Raw genomic sequence first — 27,440 nt, 5'->3', positions numbered from 1 at the left:
CATTAGCTGTCGTCTGCCTTGTACTTATAATTCATTTAACAGTCTCACGCTTGACGGTACAAAGGAACTATTATATCTGGCAGTATGACATTGAATATATCGTAGTTTTTTACCTGACGGCAAGGTCTGATATCTAGAGTACAAGGAATGCTTTCTATCTCTCATAATAACATTACATATCTGAATAACAGCCCGCTCGTATGACTCCAACAGAAATCTTATATTACCTATTGCCATTTTCTTATATTGGTTAATTATTTTTTCATCATTAGAATGATAATTTCATTGTGAAAGAATCATTATTGGATCAGTGTCTGCTTTTGATATGTTTTTGTGATGTCAGATGTCTTTGTTACAGTTTGATTACATACGTCGATTTAGTAATGTATTGTTTATTGTGTTGAATTGATAACCAATAAATGCACATATTTGAAAGGTAATTTTCGTGTGACTGCTGAGGAGGTATTGTATATCGCGCCTGAGCTGTGCGCATCGTTATCTTGTTTTGTTTCGTGTAAGGGTTCACTCGTGTAACCACCATTCGCCTCTTGTGTTAGATTACATAAGGACGCATGCAAGGAAGAGCATTGCCTCCAATTTCTGGTTTTTCTGTTTATGCTCAGCCGGCGGAGTGCCGCATGTGGAAGCAAATATCGAAGCCATCAGTGATGCGGATGAGTTATTATTTATTGCTGGACTCTGTGAGGTTCAGTAGCCTGAAGACAGTTGGTGTGAGGCGGGTTGATCGTGTAAGAAATAGTATCATGAAAGCCAGGTGTAGTGGTTAGCACAGTGTGACTGAGATGGCTGACCAAGGTGTGCTGAACTGGTTCGGGTGTATGGAGAGGATGAGTGAAAAGAGTTTAGGAATAAGGACTGATATGTGAGAAGCTGAGAAGGCAAAGGGGAGAAAGGTAGCGAAAAGAGGGAAGGATGGAGTGAAGAGGGCACTTTGTGTATCGGGGTCATGACATGTAGAAGGATAAGAGGCATTCGTTGGATATATATAAAAAATAATGATGTGTGGTAATTTGTGTGGTAGTGGGATGGGTCGACGTGCTGTTACTGAACTGAACTAGGGCATATGAAGCGGTAAACCATTAAATAGTCAGGTGCATTATAAACGACAGCTAAAGGCTGGATGTGTGTAGACTACTCAATTTATTCGTCGTTTCCTCTCGAAGGTAGGAGAGGGAGGTAGGTATACGAAAAAAGACAATATTACCACTATGTTTGTTCCTGTTTCTTAATAGTTTTTGCCTTTTAGCTTCAAATTTAACTTGCTGTTATTATCATTAACATTACTCCTCTTAACAATACGGATATGGTCTTTGCACTAGTTGTTGGTCAGTCAGAGGCAAGAACATTCGGAAAAACTGTATGGCAAAAAAATGGATGAACGAAGGAAAGCAAGAGATCAGAAAAGACCATACAACCTGATGTAGAGAGCAGGCGGCCCGTCCTCCCAGCGGGCACGATATTAAGCCATTATAAGTTACTCTTGTGTGAGTACAGATGGCACTATCTCCGCTCTGCCTCGTTCATCAGGTGTTCCTGGTAACACTTACGATGACGTTAAAACCACCGCCAGAGCCGCTTCCGCTGGTCTTATTACTACTTACTTTGAGACTGTTATGTTTTATTACGTTAATCATCAGTGTGACGACCCACCTTTGACGATGAGGAGGATGGGTCGGGTGATCTTGGGGTCGGAGTTCACCTGGCACTCGTACCAGCCTCCGTCGCCAGGCTCAGCGAACTTGATGTGCAGCGTCCACTCATCAGTGTTGACCGGGTGCAGAACCTGTATATGAAATGAAATATCACGACTAAATACATGTTACATAAATACAGCTATGAACCTAATGTTCCTTTCACATTTGGACGTTCATTTTAAGCTGTTCGCATAACCAGATGGAAAGCCAGGCCACCAAATAAAATCCGTGTGTTGTTAATCTTGCGCTGTCCGTTCCGAACATGAATTATATACATAGTGAGAATGTATGGGGTCATAGGAGCACCTAGAACATTTGAAAATGTTAAGAGATTTTTCGCTTGATGGTTATAACTTTACGTTGGCGGCCTTGATAACCCTGGCAACTGATAGGCCTAAAGCTAGAATAACTAAGAAAGGTTTCCTAGAACGATAAAGGTCAACATTCTGAACTAAGAACAAGATTCGCACAACCAGAGAATGTGTTGTTATCAGGTTGTGGCCCCGAGCCAGGCGTGGATCTTGTGGAAAATTCATCAACATGTTTTCTGATTGATAATGGAGCTCCCGAGTTGAGCCCTACGATCTATTACCCTTCAACTTTTCGTACCTTTTCTTCCCCTAACTTCCTCTTCATCACCGAACTCTCAAGAAGCCTTCAACAAACCCTTCCTAAAGTCTTCAACTCTTATACAAGCCGTTCCTCCAGTTAGAGAGTCAAGAAAAACACAGATATATTTCCAGCCTCCTGGACTTTCTTAGCAGCACGTTGTCCTGCTTATACCTTGTGCACGTCTGGATAGAAAATATTTTAAGCCTAGCACTTATAAGGTTACTTGCATTACTTATTTATTCACGTGGGTTCCCGGATGGGCGAATATGCTTGTCTCTTTCTAGGATGAAGGATTCAGTGCTTAAGAAGCGTCTGCTCCGGCTGGTTTTTTTTCTATTGGAAGGCGACTAAAACGGAAGGGAGCGGGGGGCTGGAAACCCTCCCCTCTCTTTTTTAATTTTCCAAAAGAAAGAACAGAGAAGGGGGCCAAGTGAGGATATTCCCTCAAAGGCTCAGTCCTCTCTTCTTAACGCTACCTCGCTAACGCGGGAAATGGCGAGTAGTATGAACAAAATGAACATATATATATATGTGAAAAAAAGGGCAAATGAGAGTTGGGGTGAGAGAGTATCATTAAATTTTAGGGAGAATAAAAAGATGTTCTGGAAGGAGGTAAATAAAGTGCGTAAGACAAGGGAGCAAATGGGAACTTCAGTGAAGGGCGCAAATGGGGAGGTGATAACAAGTAGTGGTGATGTGAGAAGGAGATGGAGTGAGTATTTTGAAGGTTTGTTGAATGTGTTTGATGATAGAGTGGCAGATATAGGGTGTTTTGGTCGAGGTGGTGTGCAAAGTGCGAGGGTTAGGGAAAATGAGTTGGTAAACAGAGAAGAGGTAGTAAAAGCTTTGCGGAAGATGAAAGCCGGCAAGGCAGCAGGTTTGGATGGTATTGCAGTGGAATTTATTAAAAAAGGGGGTGACTGTATTGTTGACTAGTTGGTAAGGTTATTTAATGTATGTATGACTCATGGTGAGGTGCCTGAGGATTGGCGGAATGCGTGCATAGTGCCATTGTACAAAGGCAAAGGGGATAAGAGTGAGTGCTCAAATTACAGAGGTATAAGTTTGTTGAGTATTCCTGGCAAATTATATGGGAGGGTATTGATTGAGAGGGTGAAGGCATGTACAGAGCATCAGATTGGGGAAGAGCAGTGTGGTTTCAGAAGTGGTAGAGGATGTGTGGATCAGGTGTTTGCTTTGAAGAATGTATGTGAGAAATACTTAGAAAAGCAAATGGATTTGTATGTAGCATTTATGGATCTGGAGAAGGCATATGATAGAGTTGATAGAGATGCTCTGTGGAAGGTATTAAGAATATATGGTGTGGGAGGCAAGTTGTTAGAAGCAGTGAAAAGTTTTTATCGAGGATGTAAGGCATGTGTACGTGTAGGAAGAGAGGAAAGTGATTGGTTCTCAGTGAATGTAGGTTTGCGGCAGGGGTGTGTGATGTCTCCATGGTTGTTTAATTTGTTTATGGATGGGGTTGTTAGGGAGGTGAATGCAAGAGTTTTGGAAAGAGGGGCAAGTATGAAGTCTGTTGGGGATGAGAGAGCTTGGGAAGTGAGTCAGTTGTTGTTCGCTGATGATACAGCGCTGGTGGCTGATTCATATGAGAAACTGCAGAAGCTGGTGACTGAGTTTGGTAAAGTGTGTGAAAGAAGAAAGTTAAGAGTAAATGTGAATAAGAGCAAGGTTATTAGGTACAGTAGGGTTGAGGGTCAATTCAATTGGGAGATGAGTTTGAATGGAGAAAAACTGGAGGAAGTGAAGTGTTTTAGATATCTGGGAGTGGATCTGGCAGCGGATGGAACCATGGAAGCGGAAGTGGATCATAGGGTGGGGGAGGGGGCGAAAATTCTGGGGGCCTTGAAGAATGTGTGGAAGTCGAGAACATTATCTCGGAAAGCAAAAATGGGTATGTTTGAAGGAATAGTGGTTCCAACAATGTTGTATGGTTGCGAGGCGTGGGCTATGGATAGAGTTGTGCGCAGGAGGATAGATGTGCTGGAAATGAGATGTTTGAGGACAATGTGTGGTGTGAGGTGGTTTGATCGAGTGAGTAACGTAAGGGTAAGAGAGATGTGTGGAAATAAAAAGAGCGTGGTTGAGAGAGCAGAAGAGGGTGTTTTGAAGTGGTTTGGGCACATGGAGAGAATGAGTGAGGAAAGATTGACCAAGAGGATATATGTGTCGGAGGTGGAGGGAACGAGGAGAAGAGGGAGACCAAATTGGAGGTGGAAAGATGGAGTGAAAAAGATTTTGTGTGATCGGGGCCTGAACATGCAGGAGGGTGAAAGGAGGGCAAGGAATAGAGTGAATTGGAGCGATGTGGTATACCGGGGTTGACGTGCTGTCAGTGGATTGAATCAAGGCATGTGAAGCGACTGGGGTAAACCATGGAAAGCTGTGTAGGTATGTATATTTGCGTGTGTGGACGTATGTATATACATGTGTATGGGGGGGGTTGGGCCATTTCTTTCGTCTGTTTCCTTGCGATACCTCGCAAACGCGGGAGACAGCGACAAAGTATAATAAAAAAAAAAATAATATATATATACACATATATCCCAATTATGTGTTTTCTCAATCACATGACGCAGCACTTCAAATAGCCTGAATCTGGTCCGATAAGTGTGGCACTTAAGACGCCGTCTGTTATGACCAGCGCCTGGCAGGCTCTGCTGTAATCGGGTCAGTCCAGCCAAGGCTTCGATAACACCACAAACTGGGACACTGATTACTCACAAGGAGTGAGTGTCAAGCGCTTACATATGGTGTTTGAATACATGCAAGATGAGGAATGTGTAATCTATGTAAGTTTCGTTATCGATAAACTAATTTTATTCTTTATTATCTCCCGGGGCCTCACCCCCACTTGTTGGGTCGGACACCTTTAATGATGAAAACACCATTGCGGTAATTTTTTTTTTCTATCGTTCAGCGAAACCTAGCACTTCGCTCTAGTTTTATCGATCGACGAAAATGGGTTATTACCTCGTTTTATCTTATGATTTATCAGGATGAATGTGGGTTATATCTTTAAGCAGTGAACTAGCTCATATTTGTTTGTTTGGACACTGTTGAGAGGTCGTGTAATTAGACGAAACTTTCGTCTTGGAGGGAAAAAAAAAACAAAGGTGCTGATAACCCTGAGCTGTTTCCTATCATATATATATTTTTTAGTTATTTATATTCATCCTAGGAACCCTTTTTGAAAGTGTGACTGCAGGACCCGTATTCCAGGAGTTCTTGCAGCTTTCAGGGATGCGATAGACTCGGTGGTCAGGCCAGGATGGACTTCCTTTGAAGCGAGTTCTTTGACGAGACTGTACACTCGTTGCGTCTACTGACGATGATAACACTACACTGGGCCTCACTGAAGATTACCTCAAACACGCCGAGTCCAACGACATATTTCCTATCATATATATATATATATATATATATATATATATATATATATATATATATATATATATATATATATATATATATATATATATATACATATATATATATATACATAGTCAATGTTTACCAATTGGCGTCATACCTACGTCTCTTCGTTGTATGTCAACTGCCTGTAATATTTCTTTTTTGTGTCTCCCCTGATGATGTGATGATTACACGAAAGTGCACTTGGGAACTTATCGTGTTTCATTTTCCCGTGGACTCATAGGAATATATATATATATATGTGGATATAATTTTTGTCTTCATGTCCTCCCACCGCCTACAGCAGACTACATCGTGAGTCATTTTACATACAGATGACCACACAATCCTATTACAACACTCCAGACACGACCGAGGCAACACCAGACAATCAACACTGCATCACACTGGCTCACTCAGACGAGAATGTCCGCGCCCCTCACACAGCAATCCGCCGTCACCCTCTTCATCCCAACAGACATGAATCCAATCAACACCCTCCCATAAACCCTGAATTATCATCAACCACTCCCACTCAGAACACCGGCGCCGTACCTAGAACAGTCAACACCGTGCGTAGAACAGCCGGTTCTGTACCTAAAACAGCTGGTTAACTAGCTGGAACAGCCGGTTCTTTACCTAGAACAACTGTACCGTCCCTAGAGTAACCGGCACTATTTAAAAGAACTAGCAGTTTGCCTACAAAAACCGCTAGCATACCTACAAGAACCGGCACCGTACCTAGAATAATCGACCCAGGACAACCGGCACCATACTTAGTTCAACCGGCAATATACTTAGGACAACCGGCCTCGTATCTGACAGTGTTCGCTCGGCTGACGTGTAAGCCTAGATTCAAAGCCGGCAGGAGAAGCTTGTCATGATAATGTATGTTTACGCTCATTAAGCAGCTTAACTTTTGTAAACACGATGAACTCATCTTAATCATCTTGTGAAGCTGAAAGGATGAAAATGACAACAGTAATCTATTTTACTTCACGTCAGTGTAATACATGCTCAGCAAATTTAACTGGAAATATGATGCGTTAGATCAGGTTAGGTTAGGTTAGGTTAAGTCAGGTTAGTTTAGGTTAGGTTAGGTTAGTTTAGGTTAGGTTAGGTTAGGTTAGTTAGGTTAGGTTAGGTTAGGTTAGGTTAGATTAGGTCAGGTCAGGTTTGTTTAGGTTCAGGTAAGGTTAGGTAAGGTAAGATTAGGTCAGATCAAGTTAGGTTAAGTTACGTCGGATCAGGTTAGGTTTAATTAGATCAGGTCAGGTTAGTCAGGTCAGGTTAAGTCAGGTCAGGTTAAGTCAGGTCAGGGTAGTCAGGTCTGATCAGGTTAGCTTAAGTCAGCTCAGGTCAAGTTGTCAGGTCCTCAGGTCAGGTCAGGTCAGGTAAGGTTAGCTGGGTCATCAAGGTTGTTTACTACGACTAAGACAAATACCCGATTAACTACCGCATTAAACATTAGCTCCTTTATCAAAAATCAAACTGATTATAGTTAATAACCTACTTTTTAACACACACACACACACACACACACACACACACACACACACACACACACACACACACACACACACAGACAGACAGACACACACACACACACACACACACACACAGACAGACAGACAGACAGACAGACAGACAGACAGACACACACACACACACACACACACACACACACACACACACACACACACACACACCGACACAAAGGCATACGAACACAAGCGGGCTGAGCCCTGAAAATCACTATTCACCTCCGGTTATCTTATGAAAAAGTTAAGGAAACATATGAAGGACTAAGAGGCTTTGAAGGGATTAAACTAAGTTCGTCTACCAGGGAAACTGAGGATGGTCATCACTGAACTTAAGTTTTACGTATCTGAGTTTTCTGTTACATATTTATAATGATAACATCGTGTGTGTGTGTGTGTGTGTGTGTGTGTGTGTGTGTGTGTGTGTGTGTGTGTATGTGTGTGTGTGTCAGTGCCACAGGAGTTTCAGTCCCTAGGATGAGTAGTGTTTGGCCTGGAGGGGGTAGTTCTTGGGATACAGTTCCTGGAATGAGCAGTGTTTGGCCTGGAGGGGCAATCCCTCGGATGAATAACACTTGAACGCCCCGTGTTATGGGTGTTAGATATTGGGTATGGTTTTAATCCACCGCACGTTGGCCTTGAAGACCATTTCCAGACCAACAAAGGCCTCATATTCCCCCTCGCCCCCGTGCCTCACTGAGCAATCTGCTTGTTGAACATATGGATGAAAAGTTGGAAGAAAACGAAAAGACGTGTGTACAGTAAAGGAGGGGGCTATGGGTGGAGGAGTTTGTTAAGTACGATGCAAGCACTAGTTTCATGCTCTCCTTCAAGCACCAGTCTGACACACTCCCTCAAGCATCAGCTTCACAAACTCCCTCAAGCATCCGTTTGACACACTCCTTCAAGCATCAGTTTGACACACTCCTTCAAGCATCAGTTTGACACGCTCTCTCAGGCATCAGTTTGACACACTCCTTCAAGCATCAGTTTGACACGCTCTCTCAGGCATCAGTTTGACACGCTCTCTCAGGCATCAGTTTGACACACTCCTTCAAGCATCAGTTTGACACGCTCTCTCAGCCATCAGTTTGACACGCTCTCTCAGGCATCAGTTTGACACACTCCTTGAAGCACTAGTTTGACTTACTCGGTAACGATCGTCAGGGGAGTAGGTCAGGAGTCCAGCTGTGATGATGTGTAGATTCCGACGTCTCATCCACGTCACCTGTGGGAGAAGAAGGGAAAAAACAGGTGATAATCAAGACTTGTGTCGTACTGCAAGGCTGTGCTTTGGTTCCTTCTTTACATAAACTTCCTTTGAAAAATGAAAATGTCTTATTTCAGTGTCGTCTACCAGGGTAGGGAAGGGAGATCACATGCCCACAGCTGTGTAGCGAAGGCAGATCATATACCCACAACTATGTAGCGAAGGGAATTCACATGCCCACAGTTGTGTAGTGAAGGGAGATCACATAACCACAGCTGTGCAATAAAGGAAGACCACATGCTCAAAGCAGTTTAGTGCTGGGAGATCGTATACCCAAAGCAGTATACCGCTAGGAGATCACGTACTCACAGCTGTGCAGTGGAGATCACATACCTACAGCTGCGCAGTGAAGGAAGATCACATACTCACAACTACATGAGTAAAAGTAAAATATTCGGATCATCCCTCCCTTTATCTCTAAACGTATATGAGAAATGCTCCGTCATTTCGAAGGAAGCGTCTTGATGTTTGATACTCTTTGCAGTTTGCCAGGTAGAGTCCTCAGAAGCTCATGAGAATCAGCTGTTCAGTTCCTTGCAATTCCAAACGTATATTGTGATTGATGACAGAGAGCAATCCTCCTCTACATACAGAATCAAGAGTGACTTACCTATCTACTCCTCTTCCTCTCATGCATCATCTAGCATTACTAAGTATAAGATCCGTTCGGCTCCAGCATGTTGCAGCTCCAGTCTGGCATGTTCATGTCATGTCCTGCCTCACCAGTAACGAAATATTCGACCTCCATGGTAACAAAATAGCCCAGACCTACAGACGTATTCCCTTCACATCACTCACACGTAGCACAATCTTCTCTCACACCAGCGCTGTCGCATTCATCGCATTCAGCAGCCTTCCAGGTGCACCATGGGGCCAAGACTCCTTAGAGATCTGTCTTATTCACTTTATCCTGTGACTTTTCTAAATACATAAAGGCTGTATGCAGTTTTTGTCTGTTTCTCTAGAACTTCCCTCACCACTTGTCAAAATTCAGTTATAATGTCGTCAACACAACCCTCTTACCTTGCTAAACCCTCCTTGTTCCTGGCCAACAAGGGATCCACTAAGCCTTTTAATACGATCAGTCACAGCCCTGCCACACACCTCGCCAACTATGCAAGGAAAACATTATTCCTCTGTCGTTTCCCACAGTGTTATTAATACAAACCTCGACGCACTGGGCCGGATTAGGATATCACATTGCTAAGATACTGCGTGCCTTCGTGCCATCTGCTGGGAATGATGCCTTTCACCCACATCGGCTTTATTACTAACGTCTTCCCAAAACACACACGCGACACAGTTAAATCATATGCAAACTATATATACACCTCTTCCTCCTTACCTTCCCTGAACCTGGACTTCTCACAGTCAAGAGACAATCACAGCTGTACACACTCCACTTTCATGAATGTGTAAAGCAGGTTTGTCTGAAATACTCTCTTGCAAGAAGCAGACTCTCCAGGTGGCGCCTCTTTGGGAAAGTAAATGAAGCATATAAACAACTTTGAGACATTCGGATTAGAAAAAAAAATTCTGGTCAGTAGAGATGTCATGGATCTGTTGCACTGTGATGGTCAGTCTTTAAGGTTACAGCCGTGAACCCTTTTGTATAACATCTGTACGTTAGATACAGAAAGATTGTCCCACTAACACACTGGGGCTGGCTGTTGTGTATCCGATGAGGCAAAAGTGTTCTTTCCATCCACAGAGAAAGGTTAATGAAGCTGTAGTAGTAATAGTAGTAGTATTAGTAGTAGTTGTAATAGTAGCACTCTTAGTAGTAGTAGTAATAGTAGTAGTATTAGTAGTAGTAGTAATAGTAGTAATGGTAGTGGTAGTAGTAGTAGTATGTAGTCTGCATCGAAGTAAAATCAATAGAATTGTACTTTTCAGGCAGCTCTCCTTCAAAACCTAGACACTGTGATAGCAGAGTGTAACTGTGTGTGTGTGTGTGTGTGTGTGTGTGTGTGTGTGTACTATGGGGAGGGAGTTTTTGGTTCGTGTTGCCCCGTCTCTTAACCTTGTATACATGCCATGACTTAACCTTATGTACAGTATGCACACCCCAGCATATGCTGGTAACTCATTCATTCACCATCCCTAGAGGAAAGGATAAATACTTGGGTTGGCTGAGTACTGGCTACCTTGTCCTAGACTCGACCCCGGGCCCACAAGGGTGGTGGGTTGCACTGCCAACGACTGCACGACGGAGTCTGTCTGTCTATGTCTGTGCTAGAACGAGTCGAGTCTGGTGTTACTTACGGATCTGTCGCCCAGGTTGGCTACTCTGCAGGGAAGGAAGGCATGGGAACCTTCGCTGACCGTCACGTTGGCGGGCGAGTCTACGAAGGCAGGACCAGCAAGCCGCCAAGAACACCATCCTGAAAGGAAGAACATTTGTGTTAGTGTTCGTGTCTTAAGAACTGTATGTGACCAACAACTGAGTCATATTTTACCTTGATGTTTCACACTCCTGAGCACGATGGTAGAAGCCCTGAGCAAGACCGTACTACTCTAGGCCATTATAACCGAGAGTCTCGAAGCCTTGCTCAAGGTTTCGACCATCGTGCCCAAGAGTGTGAAATAGTACCGTCGTCTTCACGAGGTCAACCAACTGTTTCTATCTGCCGTCAAGCAGCTTGAACCTTACAGCATCTTTGTTTCCATCTCATTCTGATCCAGTAAGGAGAACAGCTGATCATCACTGTCAGTCCCTCAATGGTTTTATGGCTCTGACACGGCAGGGCCAGTATCCTGTCTCTACAGTCTACAGAGAAATAGACTTTTATATAAGGAGATCCCATGTGCCACCAACCCCAACAGTGGTATGTAAGAACCCACAGCCTTCAAATCAGCTCCATTTCTACCACAGCTAACAGTGCTTGCAATATACAAGACCAGCCTCCCTCCATAGCGACGCTTTATGTACCACAGTTAACAGTGTTTGCAGTATGCAAAACCGTTCTTTCCCCAGTTCGGTGCTGTATGTACCACAGCCAACAGCGCTTGCAATATACACGACCATCCCCCCTCCAGATCAACGATAAATCCAACAGGGCTACCAGTGTTTGTGTAACATGCACAAACACGTGATCTGAGTGATCTAAAGCTTTCTGTTGGATCATTGGTGACGTGCTTGTGGAGGCGCAGGGCCAGGCGTACCTATATCGGCGGACATGAGGTCGAGGTAGTCGACCCTCGGGCAGACACTGTCGAACTCGAGTCTGACGACGACCACGAGGTCGAGGTAGTCGACCCTTAGGTTGACACTGACGATCCCGAGGACCAGTCTGACGACTACCACGAGGTCGAGGTAGTCGACCTTCAGGCAGATTTCGAACCCGACGACCAGTTTGACGACGACCTCGAGGTCGACATAGTTTCCCTTCTAGAATCACCTTGTATGATAGATCTCACCGTGGGTCCTTCTGTAGCCTCCACTGGACCCACAGACGATATGGAAGTTCGCCTCAGGGCATTCTGTAACTACTGTTTATATCTTCAACATAGCGAGCTGCTGCAGCCGGTGAGGCTCTCTATATCTCGGAGGCTCTACAGGGAGGCAGATAGGCTCTGTATTAAGAATGAAGCTGTCTTGATCCTGGCGAAGTTGCTGTTGGGAAGAACGGCTTTGAAAGATTTAACAGAATACCGCGTCCGCTTCCTCGTCTTCACCTACGACACTCCTTGTCAGCGGTATTTCCTAAGTGCTCTGGAAATACTAATTCAAAAGTATACCATACACCTGCTGACAAAGGTTCCCAATATCCTGAAGAAAGTGTATGATATCGATTTGGTGGACGAGGAGGTGTTCTTAGAGTGGGCTGACAGAGAGAGTGATGAATTTGCCAGTAAAGATATGGCTGGTAGAATTCGCAAGCAAGCGAAACCATTCCTGCGGTGGCTCCGAGAGGCTGAGGAAGAGACAGAGGAAGACGACGCCACCTTGGCTCAGTGATGAGACCTCGTCACTAGGCCCGCTTTACATTACGAAGATGAACACTTTTAATGGATCTCTACGATACAGTGTGATTCCAACGTGGTTGATATCTCTATAGTTTTCAATGTCCTGTATGAGGAAAGCTTGGTGTACAGCGTTCAAATATTTCTGTTGGTATCGTATGCAGTGCGTAGAGTGCGATATGTTACTTTAGGGGACATAGAAAAAGGGATAGCCTCTAAATGTGGCAACAGATGTTTATGACAAGAGACTTTCTTTTAACGTGATCCTTCATGCCAGACAAATGAAACAATCGGTCTTATCTCCGTCACTTTTCACTGGGCACGTTAACCACTATCTCCCACGGAGGTTAGCTCTGGTATTTTGGGAGAGCTTAATGGTCATCTTTGTGCAAGTTTTATACCGACTTTTTTCAAGACCATCATTGCTTTGTTGATCACGATGCCACCAGCTATGCTGACCGTATAGCAAAGGCTATCCTGGCTGGTACGGAATCTCAGGTCCTCTCGTCTCAAACTTTATCCCACAATGTTGGTTTGATTGCTCTTGCTTTGATGCCTGTTGCATCTGGAACAGACCTTTACATGCCATGCAATTCTTTCCTTCTCTCATATCTCGCTCTAACTTCATTTCTGCCTTGACTGACTGCAAAGCTGTTATTCGTAGGGTCAACCACACGTAAAAAACAAGAAAGGGTGCTGATTTGACCTCTGTTTCTGATTGATTTTATTGCTACTTAACCAAAAGCATCTTGAATACATTATGAAATTCAACTTTTTTTTCTCTTTTCCGACCCGATCAATCTAGAATCAGCTCTCTAAATCAACCGTTTTCGGTAGCTTCTTTTCTCGTGACTCTGAATGACTCCACATCTAGTCCTTTTACTCCACCTCCTCCCACTGAACCTATACCTTCTATATTTTCCTCGCACAGCCTTCTGAGTATCTCCTCAGGCTTCAAATGGGAAAGGCAAATGGCCTTGATGGCTTACGTCCATGGGTTGTAAGGGAGTGTGCCTTTGAGCCAATTTTGCTATTTGCTCGTCTATTTGGTCTCTACCTGAAAGCCTAAAGTTTCCTTTCTTGGAAACACGCCTCTTTCCAGCCCATGCCCAAGGAAGGAGACCGTTCCAGTTCCAATTAATCACCCTGTTACTCTCATTCCTGCTGTTTTTAACGTCTTTGAAACTCTACTCAAAATTTCTTAAACATTTAGTGTCTTATCCCCTGCTTTCAGATCAGCGATACCTCTTTCGTGGTGTACCGTCCTATGGTGATCTGTAAGATTCGCCTCTGGTTCTCTTCTCTCAGGGATTTTGTTGAGTCTCTTGTTGTGGATCTTAACATCTCTAAAGCATGTGGCAAGGTGTGGCATAAGTGTTTGCTTTCCAGACTTACTTGATTGAATTTTCTGCTTCAATTTGTTCCCTGATGGTTAGTGTCATTTGCAGTCTCTCCATTACGGTATTTGTTCGTAGTGCGACCTCTCCCTCTTGTCCTATTAACAGTAGTGTTTCTCGGGGTTCAATCCCATCGTTTATTTCATTTTTTTCATTTTTTTCCTTTCCTCAACATCCAACCCAATCTTACACCTGCGTCGGTTGACTCCACTCTCAATACTTCAACTGCTTTCTCGTCTCTCCTAACTCGTTCTTTTTCTGGCGCTAAACATATTTCTCCTCTTAATCTTAGAGCCTGTAAAGCACCTCCGAATGGGGAAGCAATAAAGTGGGCAATGAGGAAGCAATAACCTAGGTAAATTCAGTAATGCAGGAACGCAATTACTACCTATATCTCTTTCTAAGTCTCACTCATTTTCTACTATTTAAGACCAAAACGCTATGATTCACCCCTGCAATACCACAAACATGCTGGGCATAACCAGATCCTCCACTCTACCTTGAGAAAACCCCACATAATGCACAACATAAAAGATTGTCTTTTCAAGAACTGGCGGCGTTGTATAGGTGCCGTAATTCTTCTTGTGAGCAGCTATTCCAGATCTACAGGGGTTCTTATTCACGCCAGTATGGAGCACTGCTCACATATCTGGAATGGTTCCTCCTTCACCTCTCTCGTGGCTGAAGTGGAATCAAAAGCCTTCTGCCTCATTAACTCTCCTGCTGTCTCCTCTCTTCAACCAACCTCTCCCACCCGTCTTGAAGCTGCTGCGTTCTCTGTTTCTCTGTAGGTACTATTTCGTCCACTGCTTATGTGAGCTTTCTACGTTGTGACCCGCCCGTTAAAGTCTGGTCTCGTGGCACGCGGCTGTGTGCTGCTTCCAATGGTTCCTGTGTGGAAAACAGCCACTCACGTATTGACCGTTATGAATCGTCATGCTGTGAAGCTCTGGAATTCCCTTCCTCCTTTCTATCTTTATCTCTTCTTAAAACTTTTCCACTTTCAACAGTCAGATTTTCAAACACCTAAAGGGATCTGATCTCTCTCTCTCTCTCTCTCTCTCTCTCTCTCTCTCTCTCTCTCTCTCTCTCTCTCTCTCTCTCTCTCTCTCTCTCTCTCTCTCTCTCATTTTTTCCACCAATCCTTATCTTTCCTTTCATGATTAGGGCATGCGTTTTCTCGTACCATGTCGTGTACTGGAAAAATGAAAAAGAAAACAATTCTGTGAACAAAGTAGTTTCCAGTTGTGCTCGACCGATCGTATGGCCAAAGGAACCATATCGTATGAAGAACGGAATCAGTCCAGTTATCAGTATCTTCCTACTGCTTCATCATGGCATGGCTGACGTAACCTGATGGTCTAAATATGTTATTCGAACCGTCGAAGTCTACAGTCCTTCTTACTTCTGGAAACGACGCTGATAACTAGCATCATACACTGTAAAGAGAGAGACATGTGACCGAGTATGGGTCATGATAATGCCTGTACACAGTCGCAAGACAAGACAAGAGTGACAGATGAAGTGTGTCCAACACAGACTCACTGATGTATTGTGAAAATTGACAGATGAAAAATGTAAGATTACAGTGATTGACATAGAGTGATTAGATGAGAGGATCTGGTTTAGTAATCAATAAAGAGGTGAAGTAATCAATAAAGTTGGTGAAGGCACTCACTCTTTGTCACATAGGTATTGCGCCTCGCAGACTGCTCATGCACCACTCTGCGTAATTTTCAAGTGAGAATTGGGGAAATTAACCCGATAGACCTTTACCTGGTGGGGAGTCTCTGGATCTTTCAGTTGAACTAGATATACTACTACTAACCACTACTGCCACCGCCACCATAACCGCTACTACTACTACAACCACTACTGCTACTACTAGTGCCACTACTACTACTGCTATTACTACCACCACCACCACCACCACCATTACTACTACTACTACTACTACTACTGCGACGACGATGACTTACTCCAAACCTATTCTTGATTCCAGTACTCCCGAGACTCTTCCAATTAACCCTTTCCAAAACTTTGAAGTCACTTGTGTTAGTTAAACGTGGGGTGGCAGGTCCGTAGACTCTTTGTTAACAGTAGTGATAGTAATGGTAGTGATAGTAGTTGTAGGAGGCAATAATCTGCTATAAGAAGGGTGAGTCATTCTGAGTTGGGTGATCTGCTGGTACTCATGCGTCACATTAGCACAACAGGGAGGCACAACACATGGACGCAACGGTAAGCACCGTTGAGGGCCGTAGAGACGCAACATTAGGCACTGTCGAGGGCTATAGAAACGCACCGTTAAACAACACTGAGGGCCACATACACGCAACACTGGGGCACCCCTTAAGACCACATAGATACAACATTGGGGTACCCCTAAGGGCCACATAGAGGTAATACTAGGGTACCCCTAAGGGCCACATAGAAGAGGCAGGCAACATTGATTTTTCCCTGAGGGCACATAGACGCAACATTAGCGTAGCCTTAAGGGCCACATAGGCACAACATTGAGGTACCTCTGAGGGCCACATAGACGCACCATTAGGGTACTCCTAAGGGCCACATAGAGGCAACATTGGGGCTTTCCTGAGGGACACATAGACGCAACATTGGGGTATCTATGAAGGCCACATAGACACAGCAGCAAGCACTGCTGGGCCCACACGGCCACTGAAAGCATTACAACAGCAACTGTTGTAAACTTAATAACCAGTTTATCAGAGCCACACACGGTATTGCTTCCAGGTGGAGTGTGGTATGACTTCTTTTGTCGCCACAACCGCAGTACAGTGGAGTAGTAGCCTCCCTGGGAAACTGGTGACCATCCTTGGGCAGCTTCACTGCTCTAGTGCAGACCTTCAAGACCCTTTTTCCAGGGGCCTCTGCAGCTCCTGGGATGTGCTACATTTTGTAGCAGGGGCAGGTTGGACGCCTTTGAAGCGTTGTAACCAAGTGGAGTCTGTTAACACTCATGTATACAAATGCAACTGAATACGAATGAATTCAAACAGCAACAGACCAGCGAGTCCTAACAGGGGCTGTTTTGTGACGGTGGAAGAGAACAGAAACTCGTGCATTAGTGCGATAGGAATAGAAAGACACAGATTTTTCAAGGAGGAAGATTTGTAACGTTTTCATGTAGCTACACGGGCGCAAATAATATCAGGCGTGGATTAGAAGCGAAATGTTTATCAAGTCTGTGGTTAAACGTATTCATGGTCCTTCTTGCAATTGCACTGATTGGTAAATCATTTCCTATGTTAATGATCCTTATGAAAAAAGGTACATCACCTCATTCGAGATAAAACGTTTGCTCACGAGTTTATATCCATTATTATGAATGAAGTCAGACGATTCTGTTCTTAAGTAGTTCGTTTGATCGAAATTATCAAAGTCTTTAATGATTTTGAATAAGTGTATTAGATCACCTCTTAACCTTATCTTTTCTGAACAAATCAAATTCGTTTAGTCTGCTCTAATATGATTTGTTTCTCAGGCCGGGAATCATTTTAGGAGCTTGTCTTTGTACTCTTTCCATTTCGTCTCTGTTTTACCTCATTACCCCATCCAGTAACAGATTAAACAGCCATGGTGGTAGCATACGTTCTTGACACAGAACAGCAGTTACCGCGAACCGTTCACACTCCTTTGTTCCTACTCGCATACATGCCTTACTCTCATCGTAGAAACTCCGCACTTCGTGGAGTAGCTTTCTTCTTGCACCATATATTCATAACACCTTCCACAAAGCATCTGTTATCAACCCTATTATACGCTTTATCCAAAGTCATAAATACCACGTACAAATCCTCCTTTCCTCTAGATATTTCTCACCTACGTAGGTTCTTCAGAGCAAACACTTGACCTATACATATTCTACCAATCATGAAGCCACATTGTTTCTCCCCAGTCTGATGCTCTGTGCATGCCACCATCCTCTCAATCACATCTCTCCCATATAACGTACTAGGTTCACTCAACAATTTTTGCATCTCTGAAATTCGAGCACTCACCTTTGTCCCTCTTACCTTTATACAGTGGCATTATATAGGCATTCTGCCAGTCCTCAGACACCTTTCCTTGAGCTACACACACACACACACACACACACACACACACACACACACACACACACACACACACACACACACACACACACACACACACACACACACACACACACACATATATATATATATATATATATATATATATATATATATATATATATATATATATATATATATATATAAGGTGAAACCACAGCTAAACGGGAAATACGAAGTGTCAAGAGCTCCCATACAAGTAAGTTGTCAGGACTGAGCACAGATAAAGAGAACCAGAACTTAATACACCAGCCGCCACTGGGTGGGGTCGGCAAGTGAATTCAGAAACGGGTGAAGGGATTAGGTCACAAGTCACCCTCGACGACTTCTTACCTCTATCAATTTATAAACTCAGGTAAACCCATGTTCTTCGAAACATATCTAATGTTTTCACGTATAAAGTTATCTGATTTATGTATATCAATATTCTAATAATATCTCCACTATGTTTGATGAGAGAAGATTCAGTCATATATCTATCCATAACTGAGTTGATTAATATGATGAGCGTTGCTCCTGTCAGTTTGATGATGTCTAGGGTGAATAAATATTTCATCAGACTCTTTACCACACCTAACACCCTTTGTATAGTATTTAACCTTACGATCCTCACCAGTGTGACCTATGGAAAAATGATCACACACTTTAAAGGGGATATTGCACATGCAACTCTTTTGAGCAAAAGAATATCAGATAAGACTTTCCCCTGTAAGTATTGTTATCGCTGAAGACTTCTTAAATGTCAAAAGTTTTTAAACAAAACAGAACCATTAAGAAAGTTCTCACACTAGGGTAATACTAACATGTTTTTGTTCCTTTTTTTTAGGTTTAACATTGTAAAAAGACTCGAGAAGGATCTTAAGCTAAATCAAGGAAATGTCTAAAAAACTGTAATGCATAACCAATGTCATAAAAATTGTAGAGTTTATCATTGATAAATACTGGACCGTACATATACGACAAGCTCTGAGAAACATTGATGAACAGATATATGGAGGTTTACCATTTGTGCTGGATTTTGGTTATATCCATCTCATGGAATAGTATAGTCTAAGAATATCAGAGTACAGTTAGTCGCAATAACAAGAGTGAATTTTACTGAGTCTACCATACAATAGAAATTGGCAAGAAATACATTTTCTTCTTATCAGTCGGCCAAAGACAAAGAACATCGTGAACATTCCAAATATCATTTGCTGTTACTAGGTACGATGTCAAGCAATATCTTGCTTTCAAAGAGTTCCATATATAGATTGAATAAGAGAGCTGAGAAAGGATTTTCCACATTCATACAAAGTACTCTGTTATACCATCATCAAACTAAAGCCTACAATCTTTAACGCTTAGTTTGATTAAGTCTAAGATGATATAGGAATTGGCAGAGTATGTTCTTCTAGCTCTTACGTTAAAAATACTAATAAATCATGAACAGGAATTTTAGTGAATAATGACGCATCAAAACTGTTGTTGTACTTCAATTTACAATAAACCTGGACAATACTGAGCTTATCCATTAGATCAGTATTGTTTCTAATGTGTTACCCAGGACTTCTTTCTAGAGGCTTCGGCAGCCCGAAGCTGCGCTAGTTCCAGTTGCAAGGAAATGTGGACTCCTTTGGAGAGAGAAGGTCTTTGACGAGAAACTTAATGATACAGCTTCAACAGACTTGACCTCTCATTCGCAGTGTAATCTCACCTGTACGTCGATCTGTCTATTTGACCAAAACTAACGATACTAAAAAGGTATAAGGATGTACAGTCTTATGTGCTGGTGTTGGGATTTAGAAACTTTATGAAGTGTTTGCACCTCACGAGGCGGATTGTCTCCGTGAACATGTCGTGCACTGTGTATTGAAAAATACACGTCAAGTAAAATTATCTGAACTAACGAATTGTGTTTCACCTTCATATGTATATATATATATATATATATATATATATATATATATATATATATATATATATATATATATATATATATATTATAGAAGGTTAAAACTTATTATGTAATCCTGGCACGTTGTGGTGGCTGTCGCAGCACAAAAAATGCTTGAGAAAGTTTACAGTGATCCAAAGACTCCATTTACGGAAGCCGGTGAGAGATGCGTAAATGAAAAGCGATCCTTTGGAAAGCTCTCGACAACATCTGTTGGGTGATAGAGAGGCACCGGAATGGCTCCAGGAGAGAATTTAGGGAAGCAATACTTGAGAATATTGTGACTGGGAGTGGAATTACCAAGGACATGATGGATGAACAAATATAGGAATTTCAAGGCGAGTTGGACCTCGCACACTTCGTGGACAGACGTCCCCAAGAAGGAAACCTTCACTTAGGGTGTACAGTGCCGTGAATACAGACAAGGACAGTACAAACCACCTGTTTTGTGAAGGATCTGTTACATCTGCTGCAGGGAATGACGTTCGTGTACTAGATCTCACGGCATCAAACAGATAAATCCAGTATGCTCCGCACGTGAAAGATTTTTCATCTTCCTCTCTCCCATGGTAAAACCTTGTTAAATTTCCTTTAGTATCTTCTGAATTACAGAGAGCGACGCTACTATCCTCGAGCATGACGGCACGATCCTTGGACGGGTTAGTCTTTGAATCAACCCCTAAAGGTTCAGTTCAAAAGGCCACGCCATCATATCCAAGGATCGCAGCGCCGTGTTCAAGGTAAGAGAGGTCTGCTCGAGGGGTTGTATCGTTGTGCTCAAGGGATGAAGTTGGACTGGCAACGGCACTGCAGTAAGCCCTTTAACTGACTTCTCGGTGGGACGGAGGGTACAGACCTATTAGTAATCTAATGGTGGACAATAAACAGTTGTATTGTTGCAAGTTGGGGAGGAGGGTATTGCCAGCCATTCCCAGCAACGTCGAGGACGCTAATTCCTTGCATGATGGTCTCTGTTCCTCTAGTGGACCCGCCCCCTGAAGATGTGAAATAACCCGTGTTGAATATCCATCGTTTGAATAAAATTGTTCACATGAGGAAATGTCTGTTCAAGCCATGCCTTCCTCCCTGCTACGTCTTAAACCTGTGTAGAGTTGCAATCTGAGAATAACGTGCCTCTCGAAAATGATGGGTTAGTTGTAGAGCGGGTCTGCGTGGGTTCTTTTCATCAGTTTTTCCGTGGTGCTGGCAGATGCAAGTAATGCCATGAGCCAAGGAGACAAATGGCCAGAAACAAATGATAACGAGGTAAGTTTACCTCAGGGTATCTTTCTGTGTAGACCGGTTCATATCTCGGGAGTCTAAACTGGACTTCCTCCAGCTGCCGGACAAGAGACGTCGGTAAATTGAGCAACTTAATTAACTGGATGCAAATTTCCTTCCACTTCCCTCCCGCATATATTTTGTCCCAGACTTCTTCCCTTAAGTGCCTGGAAGAACCCAGTAAACTGTTGCTTGGTAGAAGTCCAATGCTCAGGGGGTTTTCCCTCCTTCGCCCAGTACGAAAAGGTCTCTCTCGGTTGGTCTTCATCACCACGTACCACCGCCTTCCTAAGGATCCGTAGTTCCTCCTCTTCTAGTTGAGTTCAGGTACCGCTCTTCCCCCAACTTCTCAAGACACAGGCGAGAGAAGTCGATCCCGAGAAAGTTAGCCATGTTGGCAGTGTGTGTTCAGGACAAGACAACACCTTTCACTTCTGTGAATATGAGAGTGAGAGGAATGCGGGTTGAGTACGTGGTTACCAAGATCAGAATGTTAAGCTGTGCTCTTCCGTGTAGTAATATATATATATATATATATATATATATATATATATATATATATATATATATATATATATATATATATATAATATATATATATATATATAATATATAATGATAATATATAATAATATATATATATATATTCATTTTTTTTTCATACTATTCGCCATTTCCCGCGATAGCGAGGTAGCGTTAAGAACAGAGGACTGGGCCTTTGAGGGAATATCCTCACCTGGCCCTCTTCTCTGTTCCTTCTTTTGGAAAATTAAAAAAAAAACAGACGAAGAAAGACTCATCCACTCATATACATACATATATACATACTTTCTAATACACGTACAGATACATACATGTACATTCACATACATATCCATATACTTAAATACACACGTACATATTCATACCCGCATGCTCCTATCCATTCCTGGCTCCACCCCGCCCCACAGGAAACAGCATCGCCACTCCATGCGTCAGCGAAGGTAACGCCAGGAAAATAGACAAAAAAAGGCCACATTCATACATACTAAGTCTCTAGCTGTCATATGTAATGCACCGGAACCACAACTCCCTATCCATATCCAGGCTCCACAGACCTTTCCATGGTTTACCCCAGACGTTTCACATGCCCTGGTTCGGTCCATTGACAGCACGTCGACCCCGGTATACCACATCGTTCCAATTCACTCTATTCCTTGCACGCTTCTCATCCTTCTGCATGTTCAGGCCCCGATCGCTCAAAATCTTTTTCACTCCATCCTTCCACCTCCAATTTGGTCTCCCGCTTCTCCTTGTTCCTTCCACCTCTGACACATATATCCTCTTTGTTAACTTTTCCTCACTCATTCTCTTCATATGTCCAAACCATTTCAACACACCCTTTTCTGCTCTCTCAACCAGATTCGTTTAAGTTCCACACATCTCTCTAACCCTTTCATTTCTTACTTGATCAAACCTACTCACCCCACATACTTCTGTCCTTAGATAATTCCTTTTTAACACATCCACCCTCCTCCGTATAACCCTATCTATAGCCCATGCCTCGTAACCATTAATATTGTTGGAACTACTGTTCCTTCAGACAGACCCATTTTCGCTCTCCCAGATAACGTTCTCTGTTTCCATACCCATTCTGGCTCTCCGAGATAACGTTCTCTCTTTTCACACATTCTTCATCGCTCTCATAACCCTCGCCCCCTCCCCCCCCTGTGAATCACTTCCACTTCCATGGTTTCATTCGCTGCTAAGTCCACTCGTAGATATCTAAAACACTTCTTTTCCTTAATTTTTCTCCATTGAAATTCACATCCCTACTAACTTGTCCCTCAATCCTGATGAACCTTATAACTTTACTCTTATTCACATTTACTCTCAACTTTCTCCTTTCTCACACTTTTCCAAATTCAGTCACCAGCTTCTGCAGTTTCTCACTCGAATCAACCATCAGTGCTGTATCATCGGCGAACAACAACTGAATCCCTTCCCAGGCCCTCTTATCCCCAAAAGACTGCATACTCGCCCCTTTCTCCAAAGCTCTTGCATTTACCTCCTTAACCGCCCCATCCATACACTAATCAGACAACCATGGGGACATCACACACCCCTAATGCAGACCGACCTTCACTGGGAACCAGTCACTCTGCTCTCTTTCTACTCGTACACATGCCTTACACCCTTTATAAAACCTTTTCACTGCTTCTGGCAGCTTACCTCCCACAATATATACTCTTAAGACCTTCCACAAAGCATCTCCATCCACCCCGGCATATGCCTTCTCCAGATCCTTAAATGTCACATACAAATCCATCTGTTTCTCTAAGTATTTCTCGCACACATTTTTCAAAGCAAACACCTACATCCGCACATCCTTTACCACTTCTGAAACCACACTGCTCCTACCCAGTCTGATACTCTGTATATGCCTTCACCCTATCAGTCAATACCCATCCTTACAATTTTCCAGGAATACTCAACAGACTTATGCCTCTGTAGTTTGAATACTCGCCTTTATCCCCTTTACCTGTGTGCAATGGCACAATACATGCATTCCGCCAATCCTTAGGCACTTCACCTTGATCCATACATACACTGAATATCCTTATCAATCAGTCAACAGCACAATCACCCCTTTCTTAATAAATTCCATTGCAATACCATCCAAACCCGCCGCGTTGCCGGATTTCATCTTCTGTAAGGCTTTCACCACCTCTTGTGTCTTCACCAAACCACTCTTCCTGACTCTCTCACTTCGCACACCATCCCGACCAAAACATCCTAAATCTGCTACTCTATCATCAAACACATTCAATAAACCTTCAAAATACTCCATCTCCTCACTTCATTACTACCTGTTATCACTTCTCCCTTGCCCCCTTCACCGATGTTTCCATTTGATTTCTTGTCTTACGCGCGTTATTTACCTCCTTCTAAAACATCTTTTTATCCTCCCTAAAATTTAATGATACTCTCTCACCCCAACTCTCATTTGCCTCTTTTTCAACCCTTTCACCTTCCTGTTGACCTCCTGCCGTTCATTTGCACTCCTTCCTTGCAGGTATCGTCCAAACGCCTCTCTTTTGTCTTCCCCTGAGAACTTTAATTCTTCAACCACCATTCACTACCTTTTCTAATCTGCCCACCTCCCACCTTTCTCATGCCACATGCATCTTTTGCACATGCCATGACTGCTTCCTTAAATACATTCCATCCCTTACCCACTCCTCTAACGTCATTTGCGCTCACCTTTTGCTATTCTACACTCAAACACTCAATGTCTCCTGGTACTTCCTCACACAAGTCCCCATTCCAAGCTCACTTACTCTCACCACTTTTCTTCCCGACACACGCTCTCTCTCTCTCTCTCTCTCTCTCTCTCTCTCTCTCTCTCTCTCTCTCTCTCTCTCTCTCTCTCTCTCTCTCCTTTTTTTTTTTTTTAAACATCTACAAATTTTCACCTTCGCCTTCACAAGATAGTGATCAGACATCCCACCAGTTGCCCCTCTCAGAACATTAACATCCAAAAGTCTCTTTTATACACACCTGTCAATTAACACGTAACCTAATAATGCCCTTTGGCCATCTCTCCTACTTACATAACGTATACTTATGTATATCTCTCTTTTTAAATCAAGTATTCCCAATCACCATCTTTTTTCAACACACAAATCCACAAGCTCTTCACCATTTCCATTCACAACTGATTATTATACACTGATTATTATACATACACCAGTTATACCCTTAAATGATATATTACTCACCTTCGCATTTGAATCGCCCATCACTAATACCCGGTCTCGTGCATCAAAAAACGGCTGACACACTCACTCAGCTGCTCTCAAAACACTTGCCACTCAAGACCTTCCTTCTCATGACCAGGTGTATAAGCACTAGTAATCACCCACCTCTCTCCATCCACTTTCAGTTTTACCCTCATCAATCTAGAATATACTTCCTTACACTCTGTCACACACACACACACACACACACACACACACACACACACACACACACACACACACAACACACACATACACGCTATGTCCCAACCGGGATGAGGTTGGGACATAGCGAGAAAACACTGGGCGACCAGTGATTGTTTCGTAATTTCCATGTGGCGAAGTTGGCCAGACGCCTTACCCAGAGTTCGAATCCGACCCTGATATATATAGAGTGAAGTTACAGGGCTCGTGTAATTGCTCACACCACAAGCAGGAAAGCACCTCCGGCAAGGTTGGATCTTCGTCAATGGAATAAAGGAAGATTGGTGTGACTGGAGACCTGATCGCTCTAAAGGGTGTCCATTATTTCCCTGCCCTTGCGTGTAGCGTAGCCTCGTAGGTACAGGAATCTCACAATAAGGGGACCTGGCGTTGTGTAATGATAAGTATATAGATTCTAACACCGTGCAAATATTCTCTTAATGGTCCCTGACACTCGTAATTGTCTAAAATGGGCAAATCTAGTCCCCAGGGCTCAATCCGCCACCGATAAAATATACATTAAGGAAGAAATAACATTTGATTACCTCAATTTACTGTTTATCCTGATAGAGACAGGCGTGGCGTGGCATGACAACACCGGCCAGTTCCTGAGTTCCCAGTGGAAGGGCAGTATCAGACCTGCGTCAGTGGGAACTGTGTTGGCTAAGATTGTGATCGTATCGGGATTGTGGGATCTTTTTTTCCTTCTTACCTTCCAAGATGTGACAGAAGGTCCTTGATGAGTCTGACAGATACGTAGGTATGGCATTTTGAGGTCAACTTTTACGGTCACTGTAGAAGTATTTAGTGGTAGGTGGACGTTAGGATTGGGTAGGATTGTGCCCCCTCTGAGGGTCAGGTCAAAGGTCAGGCCATCTTACCTACACTTCTGCTAAGTGTATGTAGTACACGCTTTCATTATAAGTATACATCAATGTACAACTTGGATGTACTTGCACTTCAGGTGTATGATAAGTTAGCTGTCAAGTGACACACAGCTAACACAAAACAAATACTTCACCTGTACCCTCTCGGTTCCACAAACAGTCAGTGATAGTATATATATATATATATATATATATATATATATATATATATATATATATATGTATATATATATATATATATATGTATATATACTATTACTGATTACAATTTTGCACGTGATCAAGTATATTCCTAAGAGTCCACGGGGAAAATGAAACACGATAAGTCACCAAGTGCACTTTCGTGTAATGATCACATCATCAGGGGAGGCACAAGAGAGAAATATAAGTCAGTTGATATACACCGAAGAGACGAAGCTCGGACGCCATTTGGTAAACATGCGATTGTCCATGTTTACCAAATGGCGTCCTAGCTTCGTCTCTTCGATGTATATTAACTGACTGTTATATTTCTCTCTTGTGTCTCCCCTGATGATGTGATTGTTACTCGAAAGTGCACTTGGGAACTTATCCTGTTTCATTTTCACCGTGGACTCTTAGGAATATACTTGATCACGCGTAAAATTGTGATCCTTTCCAATATATATATATATATATATATATATATATATATATATATATATATATATATATATATATATATATATATATATATATATATATTATATATATATATTGGAAAGGATCACAATTTTGCGCGTGATCAAGATATTCCTATGAGTCCACGGACTCAGAGGAATATATATATATATATATATATATATATATATATATATATATATATATATATATATATATATATGTATATATATATATATATATATATATATATATATATATATATATATATATATATATATATATATATATATATATATATATGGTTGTATGGTTGCGAGGCGTGGGCTATGGATAGAGTTGTGCGCAGGAGGGTGGATGTGCTGGAAATGAGATGTTTGAGGACAATGTGTGGTGTGAGGTGGTTTGATCGAGTAAGTGATGTAAGGGTAAGAGAGATGTGTGGAAATAAAAAGAGCGTGGTTGAGAGAGCAGAAGATGGTGTTTTGAAATGGTTTGGTCACATGGAGAGAATGATTGAGGAAAGGTGAGGTGGAGGGAACGAGGAGAAGTGAGAGACCAAATTGGAGGTGGAAAGATGGAGTGAAAAAGATTTTGAGTGATCCGGGCCTGAACATGCAGGAGGGTGAAAGGCGGGCAAGGAATAGAGTGAATTGGATCGAT

General features: G+C 42.6%; 1 protein-coding gene across 2 annotated transcripts in view; it reads right to left on the bottom strand.

Annotated features, from left to right (window-relative positions):
• Nucleotides 1-27,440, bottom strand: part of LOC139749338 (zwei Ig domain protein zig-8-like) — a 141,883-nt gene that overhangs the window by 33,509 nt on the left and 80,934 nt on the right. For both annotated transcript variants that reach the window (XM_071663059.1, XM_071663060.1), the window contains exons 2-4: nt 10,839-10,957; nt 8,454-8,531; nt 1,672-1,804 (exon numbers count right to left, since the gene is read on the bottom strand). In XM_071663059.1, the coding sequence (XP_071519160.1) occupies nt 1,672-1,804; nt 8,454-8,531; nt 10,839-10,957 (330 nt within the window). The remainder of the gene's footprint in view (nt 1-1,671; nt 1,805-8,453; nt 8,532-10,838; nt 10,958-27,440) is intronic.

The sequence above is a fragment of the Panulirus ornatus genome, chromosome 7 (genome assembly GCF_036320965.1).
Source record: "Panulirus ornatus isolate Po-2019 chromosome 7, ASM3632096v1, whole genome shotgun sequence".
NCBI classification, from domain to species: domain Eukaryota; kingdom Metazoa; phylum Arthropoda; class Malacostraca; order Decapoda; family Palinuridae; genus Panulirus; species Panulirus ornatus.
This window is presented reverse-complemented; position numbering and strand designations above follow the sequence as displayed.